Source organism: Rosa rugosa, chromosome 3, assembly GCF_958449725.1.
Source record: "Rosa rugosa chromosome 3, drRosRugo1.1, whole genome shotgun sequence".
Taxonomy (NCBI): Eukaryota; Viridiplantae; Streptophyta; class Magnoliopsida; order Rosales; family Rosaceae; genus Rosa; species Rosa rugosa.
Window position 1 is genome coordinate 48,448,144 of NC_084822.1, and position 25,980 is coordinate 48,474,123.

General features: G+C 40.7%; 4 protein-coding genes across 9 annotated transcripts; 1 reads left to right on the plus strand and 3 right to left on the minus strand.

Moving 5' to 3' along the window:
- Positions 1–153: 153 nt before the first annotated feature.
- LOC133736649 (disease resistance protein RPP2B-like) lies at positions 154–10,445 on the minus strand. 3 transcript variants are annotated; one of them, XM_062164227.1, is made up of 5 exons: positions 10,141–10,445; positions 3,153–9,987; positions 1,527–3,086; positions 828–1,297; positions 154–311 (listed from the first exon to the last, which is right to left on the minus strand). In XM_062164227.1, exons 3-5 carry the CDS (start codon positions 2,511–2,513, stop codon positions 296–298), a joined length of 1,473 nt encoding a protein of 490 aa, XP_062020211.1. In that variant the 5' UTR covers positions 2,514–3,086; positions 3,153–9,987; positions 10,141–10,445; the 3' UTR covers positions 154–295. The 3 variants fall into 3 exon arrangements, with proteins under 3 accessions (XP_062020211.1, XP_062020210.1, XP_062020209.1); XM_062164226.1 differs by having other exon boundaries at positions 1,527–2,604; positions 2,740–9,987; XM_062164225.1 differs by having other exon boundaries at positions 1,527–2,604; positions 6,011–9,987; positions 10,141–10,435.
- On the minus strand, positions 9,478–9,978 carry LOC133737865 (TMV resistance protein N-like). Its single transcript, XM_062165343.1, has one exon. The coding sequence runs from the start codon at positions 9,976–9,978 to the stop codon at positions 9,478–9,480; it is 501 nt and encodes a 166-aa protein (XP_062021327.1).
- Positions 10,446–11,389: 944 nt separating the features above from the next.
- On the plus strand, positions 11,390–14,560 carry LOC133740945 (aspartic proteinase Asp1-like). 3 transcript variants are annotated; one of them, XM_062168881.1, is made up of 9 exons: positions 11,390–11,652; positions 12,361–12,478; positions 12,571–12,797; positions 13,048–13,269; positions 13,350–13,488; positions 13,576–13,770; positions 13,869–13,941; positions 14,031–14,118; positions 14,204–14,560. In XM_062168881.1, the coding sequence occupies exons 1-9, from the start codon at positions 11,483–11,485 to the stop codon at positions 14,286–14,288; spliced, it is 1,317 nt and encodes a 438-aa protein (XP_062024865.1). In that variant the 5' UTR covers positions 11,390–11,482; the 3' UTR covers positions 14,289–14,560. The 3 variants fall into 3 exon arrangements, with proteins under 3 accessions (XP_062024865.1, XP_062024866.1, XP_062024867.1); XM_062168882.1 differs by having other exon boundaries at positions 11,391–11,652; positions 14,199–14,560; XM_062168883.1 differs by having other exon boundaries at positions 11,394–11,652; positions 14,031–14,560.
- Positions 14,415–25,049, minus strand: LOC133740944 (kinesin-like protein KIN-7C, mitochondrial). Of its 2 annotated transcripts, none has more exons than XM_062168880.1 (26): positions 24,632–25,049; positions 24,453–24,550; positions 24,162–24,251; positions 23,902–23,954; positions 23,508–23,573; positions 23,383–23,436; positions 22,542–22,601; positions 22,100–22,178; positions 21,806–21,873; positions 21,470–21,529; positions 21,187–21,291; positions 20,717–20,821; positions 20,460–20,567; positions 20,203–20,349; positions 19,535–19,714; positions 19,202–19,372; positions 18,253–18,495; positions 17,837–17,977; positions 17,620–17,745; positions 16,874–16,924; positions 16,728–16,775; positions 16,426–16,650; positions 15,547–16,296; positions 15,208–15,297; positions 14,877–14,936; positions 14,415–14,732 (listed from the first exon to the last, which is right to left on the minus strand). In XM_062168880.1, the coding sequence occupies exons 1-25, from the start codon at positions 24,880–24,882 to the stop codon at positions 14,916–14,918; spliced, it is 3,390 nt and encodes a 1,129-aa protein (XP_062024864.1). In that variant the 5' UTR covers positions 24,883–25,049; the 3' UTR covers positions 14,415–14,732; positions 14,877–14,915. The 2 variants fall into 2 exon arrangements, with proteins under 2 accessions (XP_062024864.1, XP_062024863.1); XM_062168879.1 differs by having other exon boundaries at positions 14,868–14,936.
- Between the last annotated feature and the right edge of the window lie 931 nt (positions 25,050–25,980).

The window sequence follows — 25,980 nt, forward strand, 5'->3', positions numbered from 1 at the left end:
CAGCCTAAAAGATCCAATGTATGAAGCTTTTCGTGAGACCAAATTGATGGCGATATTTCTTCTATTCCGCTCCATCCCAAACATAAGAATTCTATATTACACGGCATCGCCGAAAAGATTTTCAGATTCTTGCAGCCTTCCAGATTTAAATAAGTAAGATTCTCAAGATTTTGAAAATATGAAGGAACTTCAACCAATCTTTTACACCAACTTAGATCGATCCTTTCAATATTTGGACTACTAGAGAGATCTGGAACTTCAATCAGGTGTTGGGACCAATTAAGATTTAACTGTTTTAAGCTCCCAAGATTCTTGTAACAAAAATATAATAAAAGAAAAATTAGAATGATAGACTAACATGAATAGCTTTCGACACTACATATGTAATTATACAGGACCGATCAAGGGCGGACGTCCGCACTGTCGCTAAAGTGCGGACGTCGACACAGCAGGCGGCTTCCAGGAGGCGACGGTGGCGCGGGGCTTGCAGGAGGGAGGCCGGAGGCGTCCCGGACCGTTCTGGGCACCATTCGAGGTCGGAGGAGGTCGGGCTTGCCGGTTTCTGGGCAGCCACCTCACCTGCAACTGCAGGTTCTCTGCAGCACCCAAAACCCGTCGCCGGCGACTCCACCTGACCGCAGACCCCTCCGCACGACCCCTGGCCTCCCTCCGGTGAGCCGCGCCGCGCCGTCGCCCGTCGATCGAGGCCGGAGCAGCGACGTCCGCACTTTTTCTGGGTTGCGGACGTCCGCTCTCGAACGGCTCCGTATAATTATATATCATATATTTTAATCAACGCATGAACAAGACATAAAACTAATCCATACCTGGCCATTATTCCAAAGTTGCTTAACTTGGCTATGGGGCATATGAATCTCAACAAGCTGTTCAGGAAAATATTTTGATGGCAAAGATTTCCAAGGGTATCCATCCCAATAGAGATATCTGAGCTCTTCAGGCAGAGACTCGAGACCTCTAGGAAAGTGTACTTTCCAGAACTTCCTGAAAACTTCATCATCATAATCACAACCTTGTTGTATGAATCTAGCAATCCCCAGATCCTTGATTTGGCAAGGAAACACAGAAATGCTCCGACCCTAGGAAGCCAAGGAAATGGGCTCGGCTGCTTCTCCTTGACAGTCCATCTTTTCTGACGTATCCATCCCGAATGTGGTACATAAAATTTTAGCAACTTTAGTTTGTGCATATTCTTGAAGGCTGTAGGACTCAATTGTAACTCTGGAATCTTAGACATGTCAAGGTATATGGCTTCAAGTTCTTCAACTTTTGAAGTTCCCTACAAATCAAGAGCAAAGTACATTATAGAAGGCAATCAATTCAAGATTAGATTTTCAGACATCCACAAACTGAATCGGCAAAAAAAAGAACCAAAAAAAAAAAATCTAGAAATTGAGTTCTCCATGGTGTTTACTCTTTCTTGTTCTAAAGATGTCAATCTTACTTAAAAAAAAAAAAAAAAAAAAAAAAAAAAAAAAAAGATGCCAATCAATAAAGCTCTTACGTACTGTTTCATTATGCAATACATGATAGCCATCCTTAGCATTCCACAATCTTTTGCGTTTTCCAAGTTCTTCAATACTACCAGCAATTGCCCTTCCCATTTCCTGCAGCAAATCATGCATCGCTATGCGGTTGTTTTTGATCGATATAAGAGACATATCTTTGAGAAGTTCAATTCCCGACGATGGAAAGAACCCAAGCATTTCCAAAATTCTTTTTGCATCACATATATTCTCCCCTTTGAGAAAACAGGCAATATCAAGAAATATCCCCTTCTCATTTGCTTCTAATCCATCATAACTCAATCTCAACACATCCTGTATCTTTTCGTTAGGAAATTTTTTCAATTTTTTCAATTCCTCTTCCCAGGCTTCTTTATTATTGCAGTGACGGAATGAGGAAGCCAAAACTTTAACAACTAATGGATTGCATCCAGCATAATCGACCACTTTTTTTGACAAGGTTGAATAATCTTTTATAGAAGAGTCATCTTTAAAAGTAATTGATTGGAAGAGCAGACGAGCTTCAGCAACAGACAACTCACTCATCTTGTAGATATGATCCTTCAATAGGCACCTATCTCTCGTTGTTATAATAATTCTACTTCCAGGGCCAAACTGAACTTGATCAAGTAAAAATTCTAATTGCCTTAACTCACTCACATCATCAAGAACTGCAAGGACCTTTGTACGAGAAAGTCTATCTATAACATAAGGGTCTATGGATGGAGAGTCAATACTTAAATGTTCTTCCTTTAACAGCTTACGAAGAAGTTTATCTCGCAAATGATATAGTCCATGTTTCTTTGATTCTTCCCTAACATCTGCTAAAAACACACAAGCATGGAATCTAGATGAGTTTCGGTGAAATACAACATCAGCAAGGGTGGTCTTACCACAACCAGCCATACCCCAAATAACTACTCTGCGAAAGCAAACATCTTGTGCAGGAATGCATAATAACAACTCAAGTTGATGAATGTGCTTATCCATCCCAAACAGGCCCTTTGCAGCATATGACAAGTTTCGATTCAGTTTCGTCAAAATATCCTCGACAATTGCCTCAACTAGTTCATACTCATGCCTGATATATATGGATCAAGATAAAAATCGATCAAAGAGTTAGCATGTAGCGATATTACTATTCTTCTATGAATGAAACCTAGATATTTTGTGACTCGTAGAAACTACTACAAAATGAAGTTATAAAGTTAATTACTTGATATTTTGTGATTGTGAATCAAACCCAGAAAGATTGGTGTTGGTGCCAATTTCGGCATCAACGAGTCAACGGAAATTCGGTTGAAATCCAAGTGTAAAGTGGTGGGGTTGTTTTCTTCAAGTGGGCCTATCTTTCCCTTCGATTAGTTTGACTACGTGAGTAGCCCTGGTCGTCCACTTGTTACTGAAGGTATGGCCTCGGGCTTCCTTCACCTGATGTTGGGTCTCCAAGCTACCTTGTTTGGTGGAACTGGTAGTCTCGTCTCGGACTTCCTTCACCTGATGCTGGGCTTCCAAGCTCCTTTCTTGGGTGGAACTGATGGCCTCACGTCGGGCTTCCTCCACCTGATGCTGGGCTTCCAAGCTCTTTTCTTGGGTGGAACTGATGGCCTCACGTCGGGCATCCTTCACCTGATGTTGGGCTTCCAAGCTCCTTGTTGGGTGAAACTGATAGTCTCGCCTCGGACTTCCTTCACCTGATGCTGGGCTTCCAAGCTCCTTTCTTGGGTGGAACTGATGGCCTCACGTCGGGCTTCCTCCACCTGATGTTGGGCTTCCAAGCTCCTTGTTGGGTGAAACTGATAGTCTCGCCTCAGACTTCCTTCACCTGATGCTGGGCTTCCAAGCTCCTTTCTTGGGTGGAACTGATGGCCTCACGTCGGGATTCCTCCACCTGATGTTGGGCTTCCAAGCTCCTTTCTTGGGTGGAACTGATGGCCTCACGTCAGGCGTCCTTCACCTGATGTTGGGCTTCCAAGCTCCTTGTTGGGTGAAACTGATAGTCTCGCCTCGGACTTCCTTCACCTGATGCTGGGCTTCCAAGCTCCTTTCTTGGGTGGAACTGATGGCCTCACGTCGGGCTTCCTCCACCTGATGTCGGGCTTCCAAGCTCATTGTTGGGTGAAACTGATAGTCTCGCCTCGGACTTCCTTCACCTGATGCTGGGCTTCCAAGCTCCTTTCTTGGGTGGAACTGATGGCCTCACGTCGGGATTCCTCCACCTGATGTTGGGCTTCCAAGCTCCTTTCTTGGGTGGAACTGATGGCCTCACGTCGAGCTTCCTCTACCTGATGTTAGGCTTCCACCACCTCGAGTTGGCGGAGCTCTATGGAAAGGACTATGCATTTTGGCATAGCTTTCGGAGAGAAGAGAGAGTTGAAGTCCCCCCTTCAGCCTTGTGAAGGCTGGGCATTTATAGGAGAAGAGAGTTGATGTGGAAAGGGAAAGGCATGGCTCAATCCCATAAAATCGGGGTGTCAGCCTCCCACTCTCTGCCTACTGACACTCTGGGATGGGCTGGCAGAGTTGGTACGTGACAGGTGTCACCACGATGTGGTCCGATATGGTTGGTGAAGGGTCAGAGACAAGTGTCGCCTATCCAAGCTTCCCTTTTTCCTGGAATTACTCTTAGGCCATGCCTTATGTCGGAACTTGACAGGTGGCATGGTTGGTGAGATTTTGCTTTGATTGGTGCTCCATGTCTCATCATGACGATTACATGTGCGTGAGCTTGGAGGTCGAGGCTTTAGCCTTGGAGCTCGTGGTCATGATCCTTAGAGGTCGATGCTTCTAAGCTTGGGGGTCGAACTCTTGGTCTTGGGGGTTGAGACTCTTGGTTCCTTTGGACTGTGCTATTCTAGTAGTGAGGTCGTGATATGCTTTTGCCTTGCCATCCAAGATGGTGAGTCAATCACATGGCGACCGTCCAAGACTTAAGAGGTGGAGATCCAAGGTCGAAGACTTGGAGTACCAAAGTGAGGCATCTCACTAGTCATGATTATTTCCATCTTAGGGTTATCTTTTCTTTCTCGATGAAAGGTTTAAGTGCGTTGAAAGGTCAGAGTCTTGCGTGGACTCTTTGACATTTCAACGCATCCTACGTGGAGTGGGTTGAAAAGTTAAAAGTATTTGTCGAACCAAATTATGACATCAACAAGCCCCCAGTTCCCTGGCCAGCCAAGGCCTATGTTGGGTAGGGAACTCAATAAGGAAGAATTTGGTGAATTAAGCTCGACTAGGTGGTCATTAGTGAAAGGCCAAGAGTGAAAAAGTTAACCTTATTGTGTGGGGGTGAGTTCTATATGTGATAGGTCATCACTATGGTAGTTTGAAGATTGAACTACGGAGGTCCTAAGTGGATGAAGACGACATCCTTGACTAGGGGTGATGATAACCTTGAATGTCGAAGGTCCACGGTAGGAGACGGAACTCATTGTGATTGATCTCCAATAGAGAGAAGGGTAACATCCTTGACAAGGGTGAGGATAGGTTAAATGACTTCCTTTTGTTTCCCTTTGAGCTTTAACTATTGGCTCTAATTTAGCACATAAGTGCATTGTCCCTACCTTTGCCATAACTAAACTATTAGCATAATTTATAAGGGAGTGTAAGACCTCTAACTATTGTTCGATCTAAAAGTCTCACAACTGGTGGTCATGGTGGTTGAGAGTCAACCGACCTCAAGTGTTCGTTGCGAGTTTCGGCCATTAAGACTCTCTCACCTGGCGACTCAAGTGAGTTGGACCTCGAGTGCACTATGTGTGTTAGTCTCAGTTGTTAAGACTTGCTCACCTGTGACTCAAGTGAGCTGGACCTTGAGGGCACTCTGTGAATTGGTCTCGGCTAGCGAGACTCTTTCATCGGTGGCTCAAGTGGGTTAGACCTTGAAGGCACTCTGTGAATTGGTCTCGGCTAGCGAGACTCTTTCATCCGGTGGCTCAAATCCTTGGGGTGTTGGAATAGCAAGGATGTCTATTATACAAACTACTACTATATTTATCTTAGATGGACTTCTATTGAGATAGCTATACCTTTGTGTTCCAATAAACTTCTAGGAGTTTATATATAGATAGATTTGTGGAACTGGTACCCCACTTGGTCCGCGTCTGGGCATTGACACAGGTTCAACAGTAATGAGCTGATGTAACCAGAGTTAATTAGTCATATGCTTAGCACGGGGGTCTTTGCCGAATTGTTGAATAGATGGATATATTTTCAAGCTAATTCGTTTATGCAAATTCCGATCTCAACATGATTTATAACATGCAAATAGTATAGACACATATAGTAGATACATAGAACGCCATATAAGATGTAAAAATCAATACATAATAGAATTGAGCCCCCAACTATCTAGGGCTAACATATTCCTATTGATGTTCGAAGATTCATCACTCTTGGCATATCAAGGAAATCTTTAAAGAGGATATAATGGTGCATGTGATCATGCTTTATGATAAGACAAATAAGTAATTTAGAGTAGGGTGTACCGTTTGAGGTGTAGCTCGCTCCTTTGAATGTGACTTGTTCCGGACGGTGTCTCCATGTGGGCACTTTCTTGATGCAGGCCTTTGGCAACAAAAGGGTTCAGTAGTGGCACGTCGAGACTTTTTCGATGGGAGTGCAGGTCTAAGGGCAATAAGATGGTGGGTTGAAAGCTCTTCCTTCTTCTGGGGTTGGCTCTCCTAGCCACTGATTTTTCGCCATATTGGTGAATGGGTATTTTCGCCATGCATGAAAGACTCGTAAACCCGTCTATGAATTCGACTCATGCGGCGGTACTCCAGCAACTCCAAATTTCAAGATTATCCGAGCATTGAAACATGATCAGTTGGTGGATGCTGAGTTGCCAATGAAGGTGGAGGGTAAGGCCAAATCACGTCTGTTCTTAAGAGTCAATTGAATCTTCGTGGCATGCGAGCATCGTGGTTCAAGCATATCAGCATTGATGAAGCATTGGGCATGTGCATCCTTTAGCTACATGTTACAACTGTGAGCTAAAGTCTCTCCCACCTTCGTATGATGGTGGTAATTGGCGATGGAGCTCCAAGCTTGTTGAATACCAACGTCAATCAGAGTAGTGGATTGTGGATAGCGAGACGTCGCCTATCATGCATCTCGATACTTCTTATGACAACAACGGTGAATGATTTCTAGCATGAGTGGATTTGAGTCCTTCGTCTTTGATGGGCAAGTGGTCTTGTCGTCAGGCATTTGGCGTTAACTTTTTCACTCTTCCTAGCGACTCCAAAGCTTTTACAACTCTCTCCTATTACGCCAGTGTCCTGGGCTGCCAGGCGTTGGAGGTTCGAGGCCTCTAATTCGATCCAAGGTTGCTACTTCATCGAGTGGTGGTCGCACAATGTCACGAGAATTGAAGTTGCTCGTCATTGACTATGCGTCGGAGGTTCCTACGCGTCCTTGTGAGCTATCATCTAATGACCTGGATGTTGAAGGTAGGGCCGTTGCTGGATTTCTAGTAGAAAGATTCTCCGTGTCAGGTAGCGTGCGTGATCTTTGCGTGAATCTCCTGACTACACCATTCATCAAATCTACAAACTTTGTTTGATCATCAGTTCCCGGCTTGAATTCTAGTGATGGCGCTCCAACGATGATAATCCGCTCGTCACCATCCAGTGATAATAATGATTAGCAGGGGTGATATGAGGATTAATTGCGTTCATCAGCCTTGGGTGGTGATGGTTGCCTCGTGTTCGCCAAACCATCAAAGTGTTTGTCTTTGCGACGTTGGTCACCCTTGGTCTCCTCATCAGTGGCATGTTGGGGGGAGTACACATATGACAACATCATGTTCAAGAGTGGGCTATCTTCCGTCAAATAGAGACATATGGACAAAGATTTGTAGATATGAACATTGAGTGTCCACCCTCCGGTTAGTGTAGAAGGTGGAAGCCGAGGTCTGTAGTGGTAAGGGTTGGCGGACTTCTCCTCTATTCCTTGCAAGCATGGTATACTCGACCTTGTGCTCCTCCTCGTAGGTGGATGTCCACCCTTGCCCAATTTGTCATTGTTTCATCTTTCATTCGTAGTCGTAGGTAAGGCTCTAGACATTGAAGGTCTTTCCGGCATACTACGCGCTTCCTTCTTAACTAAACCAGTGAACACGCGCCAAGCGTTCAAGGTTCCCACAGACGGCGCCATTTGTTGGTGCCAATTTCGGCATCAACGAGTCAACGGAAGTTCGATTGAAATCCAAGTGTAAAGTGGTGGGGTTGTTTTCTTCAAGTGGGCTTATCTTTCCCTTCGATTAGTTTGACTACGTGAGTAGCCCTGGTCGTCTACTTGTGACTGAAGGTATGGCCTCGGGCTTCCTTCACCTGATGTTGGGTCTCCAAGCTACCTTGTTTGGTGGAACTGGTAGTCTCGTCTCGGACTTCCTTCACCTGATGCTGGGCTTCCAAGCTCTTTTCTTGGGTGGAACTGATGGCCTCACGTCGGGCGTCCTCCACCTGATGTTGGGCTTCCAAGCTCCTTGTTGGGTGAAACTGATAGTCTCGCCTCAGACTTCCTTCACCTGATGCTGGGCTTCCAAGCTCCTTTCTTGGGTGGAACTGATGGCCTCACGTCGGGCTTCCTCCACCTGATGTTGGGCTTCCAAGCTCCTTGTTGGGTGAAACTGATAGTCTCGCCTCGGACTTCCTTCACCTGATGCTGGGCTTCCAAGCGCCTTTCTTGGGTGGAACTGATGGCCTCACGTCGGGATTCCTCCACCTGATGTTGGGCTTCCAAGCTCCTTTCTTGGGTGGAACTGATGGCCTCACGTCAGGCGTCCTCCACCTGATGTTGGGCTTCCAGGCTCCTTGTTGGGTGAAACTGATAGTCTCGCCTCAGACTTCCTTCACCTGATGCTGGGCTTCCAAGCTCCTTTCTTGGGTGGAACTGATGGCCTCACGCCGGGCTTCCTCCACCTGATGTCGGGCTTCCAAGCTCCTTGTTGGGTGAAACTGATAGTCTCGCCTCGGACTTCCTTCACCTGATGCTGGGCTTCCAAGCTCCTTTCTTGGGTGGAACTGATGGCCTCACGTCGGGATTCATCCACCTGATGTTGGGCTTCCAAGCTCCTTTCTTGGGTGGAACTGATGGCCTCACGTCGGGCTTCCTCCACCTGATGTTGGGCTTCCACCACCTCGAGTTGGCGGAGCTCTATGGAAAGGACTATGCATTTTGGCATAGCTTTCGGAGAGAAGAGAGAGTTGAAGTCCCCCCTTCAGCCTTGTGAAGGCTGGGTATTTATAGGAGAAGAGAGTTGACGTGGAAAGGGAAAGGCATGGCTCAATCCCATAAAATCGGGGTGTCAGCCTCCCACTCTCTGCCTACTGACACTCCGGGATGGGCTGGCAGAGTTGGTACGTGACAGGTGTCACCACGATGTGGTCCGATATGGTTGGTGAAGGGTCAGAGACAAGTGTCGCCTACCCAAGCTTCCCCTTTTCCTGGAATTACTCTTAGGCCATGCCTTATGTCGGAACTTGACAGGTGGCATGGTTGGTGAGATTTTGCTTTGATTGGTGCTCCATGTCTCATCATGACGATTACATGTGCGTGAGCTTGGAGGTCGAGGCTTTAGCCTTGGAGCTCGTGGTCATGATCCTTAGAGGTCGATGCTTCTAAGCTTGGGGGTCGAACTCTTGGTCTTGGGGGTTGAGACTCTTGGTTCCTTTGGACTGTGCTATTCTAGTAGTGAGGTCGTGATATGCTTTTGCCTTGCCATCCAAGATGGTGAGTCAATCACATGGCGACCGTCCAAGACTTAAGAGATGGAGATCCAAGGTCGAAGACTTGGAGTACCAAAGTGAGGCATCTCACTAGTCATGATTATTTCCATCTTAGGGTTATCTTTTCTTTCTCGATGAAAGGTTTAAGTGCGTTGAAAGGTCAGAGTCTTGCGTGGACTCTTTGACATTTCAACGCGTCCTACGTGGAGTGGGTTGAAAAGTCAAAAGTATTTGTCGAACCAAATTATGACATCAACAATTGGCTGCTGTTGTGAGAGCATTTCTCCACTTGCACACCTTGTCCCTTTTTTGTCTTTGAATCTCTCTTCAAGAACTGCAAATGCATCTGCATAAGTCCGTTTCTGCTGCCGTACATCTGAAGGATCAATGTCATAGAAAACGGGTACAACAAGCTGTCCATATGCTTCTTTACATTTTAGTATATGCACAAGTTCATCTAAGCACCATCGAGAAGAAGCATAGTGTTTTGAGAAAATGATTATCGAAAGCTTGGATTGCTCGATTGCTGTCGATAAGGCAGGTCCAATTTCATCTCCACTCTCAAGCGACTTATCATCCATGTAGGTAAGGATTTGTTTCCGCTTCAAAGCAGCATAGAGATGGCTGATAAATTTAAGACGGGCCTCACCTCTGAAACTAAGAAAGAGATCATACTTTTGTTGAGGGAGAACATCAGCAGCCGTAGAAGAAGAAGCAGCCATATTCATAACCTGTATATTCATATTCAGAGGACTAGGATATAAATAAGCTAGCTAATAACTCATATACCAGACTTTCTACTATAGATAAAACAGAAGAGTGTCGACTAATAAGTTGGTTGATGAAAATTCTGCAAGCTAGGGTAAGTGAGTGGGATTAATTACCTCTAATTAAGAAACAACAAATTGCAGAAAGATTGAGAAGTTCAACTAGCAAGATCAATTCGTAAACAGCAAGTTTCGGTTTCCAGAGAGATTTTTAGCAAGGATTGATTGAAAAGTTGCAGAAAGCCAATCTGCAAAGATCAAATTTTGGCAGTGGTAGTTGTATGGTGTGTATTGTATTTGAGTGCGCTATTTAATCGACTGGAAAGTGGTATAGTAAACGGACCCCTGACCTTGACTTTCCACCGAAATAATCAATGAACAATGGAGAAAACGGAGATGGAGCTTAATTTCCTGGTAGATTCGAAGAACCTCTCTGGTCCCCTTCTAGCTAGTGTGAACTGTGAAGTTGTATGGTAGGTGAGACTGAAGGGTATGGTAGGGACTAGGGACTGCTATTCATGAGGTTTTTACTAACTTGGACTCTTGGATGGAGGAGTCATTTCATGGATTTCCTAGGATTTCATGAGTTCTTGAACGCTGTCGATATTTCGGTATCACTTTTTTTTTTGTTAAAAAATTATAAGAAAAGAAAAAGGTACAAAAAATAAAAATAAAAAAAAACAAACTCAAGAAATTCTCAGAGCATCTTTTTAAAATACGTTTATCAAACCTGTTCTTTTGATACAACTATGTATGCTTTTAAAGTCTAAACTACACGTTAAGTAAATTTTTATACCAAACATTTGATGATAGGAAAACAACACAAATCAAAGGAAACAAATGAGAAAGAAACTTTCATAGTTAATTGTTGACCACTCCCTTACATGTTATCAATGTATGTAATATCTTAAACTGTTACTCAACCTTACACCCACTCCACAAAAGTCTTTCAAAGAAATACAGAAGAAAGAGTATAGTCCTATAATCATAAGAATTTCCAAATACGGAATCTATTTTATTCATGTTTCAAGATTCAAAGTTTGATTTTAGCTTGCCATGTTGTTGAGAGTTTTCTTATTTTTATTAAAGTTTCAAGAACAAATACATACAATGGTAATTTTGTATTAATATCTAATGATATGAGTATTTATTTTGCAAGTATAATAGAAGATGTTGAGTTCGTCTCACAGACTATTTCATGACCAGATTACCCTTGGGAAACAATGAGTTAAAATTAAAACGCAATGGGCAATTTCGACCTTGAAACCTGGACAATCTCTCCGCGTGGCGTTGTCGACGCGGTCTTTTTCCGCTGGCGCGCGGTGAAACTTCCCAAGTTCCAACGGACTTCCTTCTAGAAGAAAGCTGACGCCAGCGACTACTATTTACTCGAAGCCTTACACCCCTTTTTTGATCCGAATCATAACGACGACTCAGACTCAGACTCCCTCACCCAGAGATGGCCAAACGGTGTGGATTGACATTGACGGCGTTTTTGGTTCTGGGTTTGTTTTTCTCTTGCTGTTTCTCGGAAACCAATCACCCCCAGACGAATAAGAAGTCGGCCCACTTGGACAGCTTTGGTTCTTCTGCCGTTTTCCCTCTTCACGGAAATGTCTATCCTCTTGGGTATGTATTTCATCTTTTGCGCCTCTTCGCTTTTTAATTCATTTATATATTTTTTTTGTTTTGTTTTTAATTCACTGTTTGCACGAGCAAATCCTTGTTGAATTTATGTCATTGGTGAGTGGAATGGATATGGGTTCTTGGAGCTGGTTGGGATTAAAGCTTAATCTTTGATATATTGTTTATTATTTTGTTAAAGTTGGTTTCTTTTTTTGAGGGGTTTCTTGACCAACCTTTGACTCCATTTTGTATTGTTGGATTCTTTATCAGTTCTTGGATTCTGTTTTTCTTTTTCATTTACAGTTTTGGGATTATGGGTTTGCTTGTTTTTGCTGAGCAGATGGCTTTTCGAATGGTTAGAGTAGTGTTTCTGTGCTTAACTTTTGGAGACCCTTTTTCGCTTTTTTATTGTCTGATGGCTTTTGTTACCTGAACTTGATCACAATCCCTTCTCTCTGTCCTGTCAGAAGTTTGATCTCTTATAAGGGTGCATATTGGAAAGTTTTGATCTTTCCTTGGTCACTTTAGAAAAGGGGCAAAGTTTCCAGTCCCCACCCCCTTTTTCTTTTCTTTATTTAGGTCTTTTTCTTTTCTTTATTAGATGGAATTGCATGGTATTCTGTCTGTTTTTCCGTTTCCATTTTCATCTGTTCTCCTCTTTGATCTGGTGTGTGAATTTTTATAAGATTTGATTGTGATTTTGCTCTGCAGGTACTACTCTGTGTCCCTCAGCATAGGCAACCCAGGCAAGCGTTTCGACCTTGATATTGACACTGGTAGTGATCTCACATGGGTCCAATGTGATGCTCCCTGTACTGGCTGTACCAAGGTAAAACTTTTTATATATAGGTGAGACTGCTGGACCGACATTATGATGACCATGTTCTCACCTAGTGCTTGTGTGTGTCTGTATCTTTGTAGCCCCGCGAGCATCTTTACAAACCCAAAAACAACCTTGTCCAATGTGAAGACCCTCTTTGTGCGGCATTTCACTCACCGGCAAGTTACCCGTGTAACAACCCAAGTGACCAATGCGACTATGAGGTTGAATATGCTGATCAAGGTTCATCTCTGGGTGTGCTGGTCAAGGATTACTTTCCCCTGAAATTCACCAATGGCTCTCAACTTGGTCCTCGTTTGGCCTTTGGGTGGGTTTTTAGTTGTTTGCTTTTCATATCCATTACCAGCATTACATACTTTTGATATTGCTCTTGTTATCTTTGAACCTTTCGATTTCATAAACATTAAGAGGTGAAGCTTAAGAATGCAAGTAAGCCAAAGTTTATGCAATGGATGAAGCTTGAAAAGAAAGCTTCTGACATGTTATGTTTATGACTTAAACCTAGCTGCCTGTTCAGAGCTAAATCTTATACTGTTTTCTGTTGCTGTTGGCTGCAGGTGTGGATATGATCAAAAACATTCTGGTCTAAGCATGCCCCCAACCACTGGAGTTCTTGGCCTTGGTACTGGCAAAGCAAGCATTGTGTCACAATTAAGTCGCTTGGGTTTAACTAGAAATGTGGTTGGTCACTGTCTAAGCAACCAAGGAGGATTTCTATTCTTTGGGAATGATCTTGTCCCTTCTTCAGGAGTCATGTGGACTCCAATGTCACGTAACTCGTGAGTAGCCCCCATTTATCCCATGTCCTTTGTAATCGAGTATAATGTCTAATTTGTATTCATCTTTGCCTATTTCATAGAAATCACTACTCATCCGGACCAGCAGAACTTGTCTTTAATGGAAAGCCCACTGGTGTGAAGGCCCTTAACTTGGTTTTTGACAGTGGGAGCTCCTACACTTACTTCAATTCCAAAGCTTATGAGGCATTAGTTAAACTGGTGAGCAGAAACAATTGCTAACCATTCTTCTATAGGTAATTGTTCAAATAACTTGCAGAGAAACTGACCATCAATTCTTGTGTTTAGGTGAGAAACGATTTGAAAGGAAAGCCTCTGAAGGACGCAACTGAAGACAAATCACTGCCAATTTGCTGGAAAGGCAGCAAACCTTTCAAATCTGTTCACGATGCACAGAACTATTTCAAACCCTTAGCACTGAGCTTTACTAATGTCAAGAATGTTCAGCTGCATATATCACCTGAAGCTTATCTCATAGTTTCAGTAAGCATCCTTATTTTATTTCTTATTTTACCCCCTTCTGTTAGTAGGTGAGAGAAGAAAACACTTGAAAAGCATATCTAACAAAATCTTATTTTCAGCAACATGGCAATGTGTGCTTGGGAATATTGAACGGCTCTGAAGTAGGACTGGAAAGTACGAACCTCATCGGAGGTATACCGACAAAAAAATCCCCACTCAGTAATTTCTTTTCTTCTCTTCTGTGGTCAAATACTGATATCTTTCATTTGTTCTCTTTACAGATATTACTTTGCTAGATAAAATTTTGGTATATGACAATGAAAACCAGCGAATTGGATGGGCTCCAGCAAATTGCAATAGGCTTCCCAAGTCCTGAACCTTACTCTTACAAATTTATTTTTTGCCTTAATGTCCGGTGAGGGTTTCTCATCAGGAAACTCTTTTTTCAGTGTAGATCGGAATATTGTGGAGGTGTTTCCCAGCGTTATGTAGCCAATTTGGAAGAGTTCTGTCCTGCTTTTGCTTCTGATGATCAGTAATGCCATGTACAAAGAAGTCTCCAATCCAAAAAGTAAATGCAGAAATCCCTCTACAGGATTTATGTAGCAGATACATGTTGCAACTTTTTGATCACTAGTGTTGCAACATAGTTGCTACATATTACAAGCAGGCAAAGCTGTCGTTGGTTGTATAAATCTTTTGGGCCTGATTGCCTGTACTAGAAGTTACAAGCTGGGAAATGTAAGTGGGTAAATATCCCAATAGATAATAAATACATTCAACATATATATAATATTCTCCTGTTACAATCCCCTAATTAGTCACATTAACATTAAGTTTCAATCCCCTAATTAGTCACGTTAACTTTAAGTTACTAGACAATTGCATCTCCTAGAATATTGCTTCCTCCAGTAGTGAAGGAAGTCAGTTGATCTGGTCACTGTTACCAAACTGTACAAAGTACATTATACACTGCTTACTACCTGCAATAGCAAAGTTATATTCATCAGTTCCATGCCGCTCTTATTCCATGGTTTTAACGCTTGAAGAATTCGAGCAATGCATAGTGAGCAGTATAGCAATGTGCATTTGCTAATAAAATATTGGACAAAACTAACCCGAAATACCTAAATCCGTGAATCTGGGGATTAAGTGAACTCAGCTCGCTATAAAACACGATTTGCACACTGCATATAGAAAATACCCAACATTATCAATCGAAGTTCTGGCTCCAATTGTCATCACGGAAAAAGAACAGGGTATCAGTCGCAACTACTTTGATCCAAGCAACAAATATTCACAACTGGACATCATAACTGAGTAGCAATAATTGCATGAGTTGAATAATTTAAGGTGCAAATGAAAAAAAAAATGTAGATGATCCTTTTTTTTCTTTTGGTTTAGCATGTAGATCGTCCTTAAACATCAAGTTATCAACAAAATAGACAGAAGAATCACCTTTGCATGGCAAATCTTTGTTATAGCCTCAACATGAAGGTTCTGCAACTGTTCAAGAGCGGTGACATCCAGACCAGCAACATCTTCACCCTGAATATACATAATCTTTTTTAAACTCTATGTTTCAATTACAGAGCTCCTTGAAAATGAAAATCCAAAGTTATATTGTAATAATAATAAAAATAAAAAGATTTCACAACTACAGCTGAAGTGTTGATAAAATTATAGATGGGGATAATAACCCACAAGATCATTCATGGATATACAGTAAACTAGTTTCATGGATATACAGTAAACTAGTGACTGTACTTTCACCAGATTAGTTTACAAGGAACATACCTTCAACCTAGAAATATAGGATTCTAGCTCTTTGCATCTTCTCTTTTCTTCCAGATAGCTAGCTCTTAAATCTTCTAATGTACCCATCTCATTCAAGTTTTCATTGCTTTCATTGTCCTTGAACATAGCATATGAGTGATTATTAGACGGCACATTCCCATTTCTAATTCTCGTATGTGAACTTTCAGACTCAAGAACCCCTTGAAGAGACACATCCTCAGCATTATTACCAGACTTCCTCAATTTTGCAACTCGCACCCACATATTTGCCAGCTCATTTTCCAAGTCAGCTTCACGTTGTTTCACATTCTCTAGTGTTTTTCGTAAATCATCTTCTAACTGATCTCTCTCATATAGTTCTTTCTCCAGAGCAGCTTCTCTTTGACATCTTGCAGTAAGTTCCTTCTGCAGCTCCTCAACCAAAACTTCATCCTCCGACCTTTTATGGAATCCATTAGCTCGAGCCCCATTTATGCTATTTTTCTTGAAATCATATGAAGTAGACCTTTGGCAATAGTTTGATCGGCATTGAACCTCTTTTGCAGCAGCAAGGTCACCAGTCAGCTTGGCGTTTTCATAAGAAAGCTTTGTTACTTCTTCAGCCAAGTTTCTAAGCTCCACTGCTGCAGCTGAAGCTAACTCTTTGGCATAGGAAGCTTCTTCTGAAAGTTTCAGATTCTGAACTTCAAGCCCCTCCTTTTCCTCAGACAGTATCACCTTCTCTTGCTTTAGATCTTCTATTTTAGAAGCCTAAGAAAACAAATTATTATGGCATTGGTGACCACGTAGCAATATAGACAGCAAAAACCAAAAGGAACAAAAGGAGAAAGGATATTGGGTTTCCCAGAGCTGAAGATGCCAGGAAAGTAAAGGAATAACCTGTGCATGGATTTGGGAATTAAAGTATGCATCTTTGTTACACTCTTTGGAATCCTCAAGCGAAAGGATTCTGTTTAAGCTCATCACACTGGTCGGTGTATTTTCATCAGCACAGGTTTCTTCACATGGAGCAATCCTATCTCTTTCATCATTGTTCTTTTCTTTAGAACTAAGCTGTTGTCTTAGCAGCAGAATTGTCTCTTGCATTTCTGAGTTTTCTGAAATCTGTAAAAAGTGACAACATAATAAAGCACTTGAAGAAAAAGAATCAAGTACATCATAAGAGATCCTTATAATATTACCTTCATCTGTAGTTGCTCCTGAAGTATCCTATTGTCTGCTGTCTTGATCTGAATGATTATCCCAGGACCAAACTAATCAACTTAGTAAATGGTTTGAGCATTTATTACAGAATCATCAGTGTTATGAAAATATAAGGATAACGAACCTCAAGTTCAAAAGTTTTCTCATTTAACTGAGTCGTAAGCTTGGACAAAGCCTACATTAGAATGGAGCAAACTGGTCAGAAAGCAAAAATAATGTATTACTAAAATATTTGAAAACCAGCAATTTTTTGTTAAGCATAGTTCCATCTTTCAACAAAACAAATAAATGACACTCAACAAACCAACAGAAACCCAAGACCAAGACGGCTAAAAGCTCATTACGTATTATGTAGATTTAAGTGGATCATGTGAAATGTAGTTCTAATCATCAATAAAATGATACTGGCTAAGGTCTGTAATCAGAGTAGAGTGAACTCTTTTTTTCTTTGCTATTTAAAATCCCTTGCATAATTGATATTGTTATATCTAAATATAGAATATCCCTCTCAAGTTAACGACATGTGCTTGTTTTCTTGTTCTATTGAAATAGCTTAACCATGTGAAAATGAAAAGGAACAATGGACTTTTACATTTATTTTATGAGAAGAGACTTAAGGATCTTCTGATGAGAGGAGAGACATGTAGCAAGGGGGCCAGTCTCGGCTGTAATGGTATTAGAAAGTTCAATAATATAACAGTCACTCATAGTAGAATGTGAAACGGGAAGAATAGTCTCTTTTGTATTTTTGATTTCATAGAGGCCTAAAAGATTGTTTATCAGATTATTATCTGTCAATCCAAATTTTTACATATAGAAAGATTTGTTCATCCAGCTTCTCTTCAAACCATCAGCAAAAAGAATAGTTACCTGAGACATTTCACTATTGTTCGACCTGTGTGGAGTCATCTCAAGTGATCCAATCATGCGTTGCTCTAGGACACGTATCTGAAACTTCTTTTCACTAATTTCATCCTTCAACTTTTGCATTTGTTCCTATTTTAACCAACATTAGCATCAAAACATCACCACAAGGATACCAATCAGATTTATAAATTTGTCTCTAAGATTTAAAGGGATTTCTCACCCTAAGTTTTGAATCTTCTGGGTTGGTAGCTGCTTGCTCGGACAATCTTTTCAGAGAACTTGTACAGAATGCTACCTCCCCAGCTAACATTTTCACTTGCTCACGAAGGAGATCCATTTGATCGGTTATTGTGAATCCAGTCTGCAAAAGAGTAGTTATAGCAAACCCAGTTAGCATTATATCTTCATGCTCAAGTGTAATGCAAATGCTACATATCACATTGATATTAGACTTATTAGTTCAGCTGATGCAGGGAACAAAGAGAGAAAGAAAACATACCCTATTTTACAATGTCTAATACACAAGCATGCACACACAATTGCTTCTCATTATATTATTTCCATAAGCTTGTATACACTTGGAACATATAATCTACTCGAAGCAAAAACCAAAAAGATGGATAGAATTTCCCTTACTGGAGGCAACTGGCGACCACCAACTGCAGCAGCAAACAAATCACCAGCTTGGGTTCTTTCCAGAAATGAGTCAGTGATGGTATGATCATCACCCCGTCTACTGACAGACTTTCTTTGTCCATCCTTCAAATCATTGGAGTTAACTCTATTTTGAGAAGATTTTGAACAAGGTGCTGGTGAACCACTAGTAGAAGAGCTCTCACTATCAGCACTTGGTGATAATCCATTGAGATTCTCAGGTTTCTGTCGAGAATGCAGTTGAGTTTTGTCTAGATGAGTGTTCAATCCATAGAGTATTAATCATTTGCTACTACAATAAAAGTATATTTTCCTCTTGTATAACTTAAATGAATAACCAAGTTTTAGTAGTGTGTATTGACAGAGAGTCGGAGAGTGATGAATATGTAGTAATATACAGATAGTGACTGAACTAACTAATATCTTATTGGGGAAGAAATAATAAGGCTTAACAATATATCTGAGCTTTCAACTTAATCATCCAACAACAATGCATCCTTTTAATGTTATGCCCACCTATCTATATGAAGCTCAAGTCAACAAGACATGCAATCGTTTCTTCCAAATTTACATCTGCTCCTAACATATAAAGGATGAAGTCTAGGCATTAGCATACAAAAAGAAAAAGATGGTTTCTAGATATTACCAAATCAAATTAGTGATAAATTTTTTTGAAAAATACATGTTACAAAATAGTATAGTTGACGGGCATTGACTTATATATCAGTCCATATGTTTTACCGAAAACTCAGAATGAAAGCAGAGTAAAGAAGACAACCAAGGTGTAGCTTGAAAGTAAGTATTGGCTTAAAAAGGGGAAGGGGGACTGTCATCGCATTAACTAAATCCTATATTTTGTCCTTCTGAAACAAACTCTAAATATATCAAAGCCATACTGAAGTCAGCACTAAAGAAACAAATGAGTACTTACTTTCAGTTTAAACCATCCGAGCATTCCACGTCTTCTGTTTCTTTTGTAATCCTTGACCAACTCATCAAGATTAGTGATATCATCTCTTCCTTCCACTGAAAGCTCGGAAGCATGACTTAGAGCATCATCATCAATCACATATTCCCGTTTTTTATCAGGCAGATATGCTAGCTGCATTGAAAATGGGTCAATTAGTAACCTAACGAGGAAGATCACAGCAGTGGTTTACAGTTTCTAGTTTGAGAAATCCAAATCATAAAACAAGCTCTCACTCAAAACAAAATTCAATGAATCTGTAATCCATCCTAACTGCTGAAATACTAGACCACCCACCTCATCTTCCCCAAATGAATGCCTCCGTCTGTTGCTAGGCAAAGATATGCTATGTGGTATGGTATTTTTTGTGGAGACTAAGATTAGTTTAGTCAATCGTTGTATTCTTCCCATTAAAGCTGCCTTGGCTTCTTCCTCCTCTTCCAATCTTGACCGCAATCTCACCTGACCAGCTTCCAGCTTTTACATGGGAAAAAAAAATCATTAAATGCAAACAACGAACAGGGAAAAAGACAAATGGCATTGAAAATCTTAGGAAAAGATAAAAGCAAAAGAGAGAGAGAGAGAGAGAGAGAGAGAGTAATATATGTGTAAATATACATTTATTGTTCTAGCCCCCTCATATATTTTCATACATATGTAATATATATTTATCATCTCCTAAACGTCCTTAAACCTCAGATCAATAGGCTAGCTTGTCAAGCTGTGGTACTATATCTCAGCTTTGATCAACTACGGATGGCTGAAAGGTCCAATGATAAGATGCATTTTAATGTATCTACTCTTATGATTTGAACTAGAGGAATGCTACCTCATTTACTGTTTTGATGAAGGACCTTGGGATAGGTTTTTCATAGATTTCCCATTTAAAGCTTTACCAATAGAAAATTAAATATAGAGGAAAGTATGCTAATATTTATGAGTTCTCTCACTGTAGCTGCACAAACCTGAAGCTTTAAATTAACCAGGTCTTCCTGAGTAGATGCAGGTATATTTGGAGTCTCCATCATGCCACGTTTTAACTGCTGAAGCTCTTCCTTTAAAATGGTAATTTCCCTTTGATACTTTTTGATAAGAGACTTTTCATCGATAATCTAAAAGTAAACATCAATAAAATAAAAGATTAAAATTGATCAATTAAAACAAATAAATTTGTAATTTCATACTAATAGCACTCGAGATAAAAAGTGAATCTGAGATTCACCTTATTTTGGGCAGCTTTTATTTCCACATACTTGCTCCGATGTGCAAACTTTAGTGTGTTGTGTGTCTCCTCAGTATTGCTAGACGCAGGGGTCAGAGTGCAAATGAGCTAAAGTGACCGTAACAAGAACATTTCCCAGCGTTAGTAACTATGTTGCTAGTAAAAAGAGAGACTTTACATGACACATGATTGAATAGTAGCAAACAGAAAAATATGATCATGTGAAGACTGGAAAATATGAATTGAATGGGACTTACAGATATACGACCATGACCACTGAGGGAGGACTGCAACAAACGGGTGAGTTTTGAATCTCGATAAGGAACATGAGTTGCCTTCCCATCTGTAAGTTTAGATATCACCTGCAACAAGAGACAATTATTAGATAAAAATAAAATTTTCAAATGTGTTGCAAATTTCAAATGAGAATATCTAATAACTAAATGCAATCATATATGCACATGAAAATTCTTGAGCTCTACATTGTAGCATATCAGCTGTGGTCGATCAGCTCTCCAATATCATGCCATGAAAAGCAATCACAGAAGGCGACCAAGTTATCACGTTTTTAGGCACAATTGTACCCTTGAGTTATAAATATGACACGGAATGGTATTTGGGAAGAAAAGAGTATTGGAGAAATAAATAAGGGTAATTTGTGTATATACGAGGAATTGTATATATTCGTGGAACTGAAATCAAAGGCCTGATATAAGCATTATCTTACAGTGCCAAGTGTAAGCAAGCTTTTATTGATGTATGAGCCCTCCTTTCTCCTCAATCCAGTTGTTTCGGTTTTAGAACTTTCAGATCCTGCAAGATCAATTAAGTGCTGCCAAGAATGAAGGAAATTTGAATTATATACGGCTCATCATCAGACACTGATGAAAATATAATTAGAACTCATAATCAAAAATCCATCAGATTGTTGGACACTTGGACCAGATAAACTACAGTATTGGACAAGTCAAAATTGAACTTCGAAGAAGAACAACAGTACAAAAGATTACCAACTGGGACAAGGTGACATCTTCTTCTCCATTTTCACCTCGCGGACTGCTTTCAATAGTCTGATAATTTTATATATTAGCAAAGGTGGAATAACGAGCAATGCAATTGATACAATAATAATGATATGTTAAATTGCTTGATGAGAAATTCTTAGGCTTCATCATCTCTCAAGTTAATTAAGCATCACAAGCTTTTAGTTGACAAAAGTACTCGACCGATATATTCACAAATTAAGAGAAGACTCGTGGAAAAGAATGATTAGAACCTAACAGAATATGGCTTCATCATACTAACAGAGTATATTACCACTTTAATCACATAGTAAAGATAGTTACCAATGTGAATATAGTGTGGCTGCGACTGCTTAGTAGATTAAAATTGTTAGAACCAACGTGTCTATGCTCTGCAAATGAACAGAAAGAATGTTAAAGATCAGCCGCACAAGAGGTGGCTGGCAAAAGATACAGAGAATAAGGGGATGTAAGGAAAAGCAACAGCAAGATAGGGAAAAGGACAATAGTGTTCCCCAATTATTATGTATTCGTAACATTTGACTCAGACACAAACATTAAACAGAGACAACAAAATTTACACCCAGAAGGTGTAGATAAAAGTGCATGTTTCTATACCTTCTCCGGTTGCTATCAAGGAAAGAGCATGAGCAGGAGACAAAACAACTTCCTCTTTGATTCCTTCAACATAAGTTCCCTGCCCAAAGAAATACCACTTTCAAAACAATTCAAAGGCCATATTTTAGATGGTTTCTAGACTCTAGAGTATATTACTCAGGTGAAAATACTCCAAGTGACCAAAGACTATCCTCAAGCATCTGCTCTATTACACTAATATTTCCTTTTTAAACTTTTTTTTTTTAGGGGGTGGGTTGGTTGGTTTCTTTCCCCATAGAGTCATACTATAGTTCAATGAAGAACACTTCCAGTACGTCAGTTTAAGGAAAGAAAGATAAATGAGTAAATATAATTTAAAAGCAAACATATTCAAGAGTATGTTTGAACATATTAAGACCCAAGAACAAAAAATGACTTGTAATTCTTTTATGAATATAAACACCTGAGCATCCTCTCTGATTCGTAGGTTCTGTCCTGTTGGATCAAGTAAGTCGTTTATGACCTGTAAAAGAAAAAGGATGAAAAACAACATAAGCTAATAAATACAACAGCATTACAAAACTGGCTTAATTTCTGTTGACGTTCTTCTTTTTGGTTAAATAGAGGCCCAAAAGACCAAAAAAAGAAAAGAAAAAGCCTTAGCCCATACGGCACATTCCTAGTTCACCAGAAGAAAACATTATATTTCTTTGTATATTGTTGTTTTAGAGTTTAGGACTACCAGCTCACCGAGTGAAACAATAAGTGATACGTAAAGTTGGTCAATCATATGTACTACAAGGATACAGAAGGAAGAAATGAAACTGATCAACAGCTTTTGTCCAATCTTATTACGGAAGCGGAATGGTCTGTGGATCCGCCAGAGGGCTGCTTTTCTCTGTTAACTGCAGGTTTAAGGAGTTGTGGAGAAGGGAGAAGGTCAAAAATCTTGGGCAATTGCAGAATCTTGGTGGTTACCTGGGACTCTGGGTAATTTGGTTGGAAAGGAATAACTGTATTGTAAGGAGCATGGAGAGACGGGGGGTAAGGAGTCGTGGGGAAAGATAGTTTATATTGGTCCTCTTTCTGGCCTTCTATTTCAGCAGCTTTTAGGGGTGTAAGTCTGTCTTCCATCTTGTGAAACTGGAGGACAGCGATCAGCTAGAGTATTCTAAGGGGTGTGCTTGGTAATCTACAACCTAAGGAAATATACTTCACAAGAATACATGTACTTACATACTGTACACAACAATGAAAGCACTACCTCAGTAAGCTTCAAATAAAAGACTTAAGATAAGACTAACCTCATTGTAAATTTCAAGATATGAAACACGAAGAAGAAACTCTCGCCCAGGTGTCTGACATCATAAGAAGGTTAAGTAAGGTAACAAATAAATATTGCAAATTAGTTTAGGAAAGCATCCAGTACCTCTTGTATAATTCCAAACACATCCTTCACTGCCAGTGGAATAACACCGGGTGACTTCTGCTCCCCCTGGATCACAAAATGAAACACAAAAATTTGTACTTCATAACTTGCAAACACTGAAAAGTAAGACACACAATATCTATGACAGAAAGGTACGAGCAGAACTTGAGCAAGACACTGCCTGGAAGGAGGATTTGCTATCATAATGAAGTAAGAAAAACAATCAGAAGGCAAATCAATTTGTCTTCAAGGAATCTCCCTTCACCGTGGTGAAATATAAAGAAAGCAAAAGAAGGATAAGGGCCACATATGACATAGACTTGTATCAATGAACTATAGAAGATCTTGGCTGCAAGATGACTACTGCTTACTATATATACAACTGTCAACTTACATGCATTGTATGCGTCTTCCCACTACTAGTAACACCATATGCAAATACAGTACCTGCACAAAAACAGAGCAATTTTAAGCCAACAGGAAGTTACAAGTCGTCACTATATACACACACCTTAACACACATAGTTGTGTTTGTATAGACAGTGACTTTGACTGCTAAGTGTAACCTTCCAAAGTTACTGAGGCATCAAAAAAACAACTGACACTGAAACTAAAGATATGTGCAATGGTAACTAAGTTCAGTAAAGTATTTACCATTAATCCCTTGCATAACACCACTGACAACTTGCTGCGCCGCAATATCATATACATGGCGCGTGGTCGTTGCTGGACCAAAAACCCTATCTGCCTCACCCCCACAAATAACATAATCAGTCACAAAACCAAAAACCCAAACCACTCTAACAGAAACATCATAAACACACATCGTATCCACATCTCCTTAATCTCAAAATGCAGCTTATGGGTGAAATGCTTTTCTCTATTTAAGAAGTAAAATAACTTCATGAAGTAAATTAGCAACACTTCAATCAAAAAATGACTAACCAAAGCCATAAGCAATGTTAGAATTGAACTCATTCCTCACTGTATAGTCCCCATCTGCATACCACGCAATCTCGTCCCCTTTGTTAATCTCCCGAGCACTGCACAAAAGTCAAAAGTCAAAATTTAAACCCAAAAAATTCAAAATTTTAACAGCCATCGGTGACGGAGCTCCAGCAGACCTGAGGGGGCGAAACCTAACGGTGACGGTGACATTCTCCTTGGACTTGGAGACATCGGGCGGCGCCGGCGGGCTCAAGCTGGAGGCGGAGGCCGGCGAGACAGAGGGCTTGGACGGCGGTCGAGACGAAGACGTGGAGGAAGGCGTGGCGGGACGCACGTGAGGCTTGGACGGCGCCGGCGACTTCCGGGACCGGAACGGCGAGATTGACGATCTCTGCTGGGACCTGGAGGTGAAGGCGCCGGAGAACATTGGCGGTGGTGGGTGAGTGTAAAGAGAAGAAACTTGAGGTGTAGAGAGAGAAAGTGAGCGGTGGTGGAGGAGAGAGAAAGAGCCGTCTGGGGTTTTGGTTGAGACCTTCTCTCTTATTAGTGCTAGTCCTCCTCCTCTCCCTCCCTCCAAAACAAAGCTTTGGACTTTGGTATTGGTTTCTTTGAAAATTTTTGTTGGCTGTGCCTGTGGGTTTCAATGCGGGGGAAATGGCGGAAATGCCCCTGGGAAGGTACTTTTGGCCTTTTTGAATTGAATATAAAATTCTAAAGGAATATTGTCTTTTGGCCTTGGGATGGCCGCTGGCCATCTTTTTCTGGTGTGTTTATTTTGTTGGGAAAAATTGAAATATGTAGGTCTTACTTGCTGTCAGTTTCATCAAATTTTTTGTTGAATTTTCAGACCAAACAAATGGATTTCTCCAGTTAACCAATGGCATTGGGCTATAGAAATTCTGACTTTTTCACCGTTGAGACTATTTCAGATAATCAACGGACTACTACAGTTCACTAATGTAGCAAAATTCAAAATACTATATTTTCCCCGAAACTCGAATCATTTCATTAGAGCAAGTTCACTCATTGGGTTACCGGGTCACCTACTATTCACTACTTTTTAGTGTATATTTTCATTCTCTGGGTCACGAAATACACTGTGCCCGTGACCCAGAGCACGAAATACACTGTGCAGGTCACCCCATGGTGACCCAGAACACTGTACAGGGTGACCCAGGGCACGAAATACACTGTGCTCGTGACCCAGAGGGTGAAATTAACACTAAAAAATAGTGAATAGTGGGTGACCCAACGGGTGAACTTGCTCTTAAAGACTTCTTTAACATATTTTCAAAACTCATGTATTTCTTGTAAAATAGGGTGTTCTGTACATGAAGGAATTTGAGGGATTTTTTTTTTTTTTTTTTTTTTTTTGTCCCCTATAGTTGGGGACATGAAATCATGTTGCAGCATAAAACTCTTCATTCTATGGATAATGAAGGCGTGACTATACAACTGCTGGGCCTAGTGGCATTAAAACCATGCCCTACAGAGAATAGAACTTGGGCTCCAGAATATAAATTTC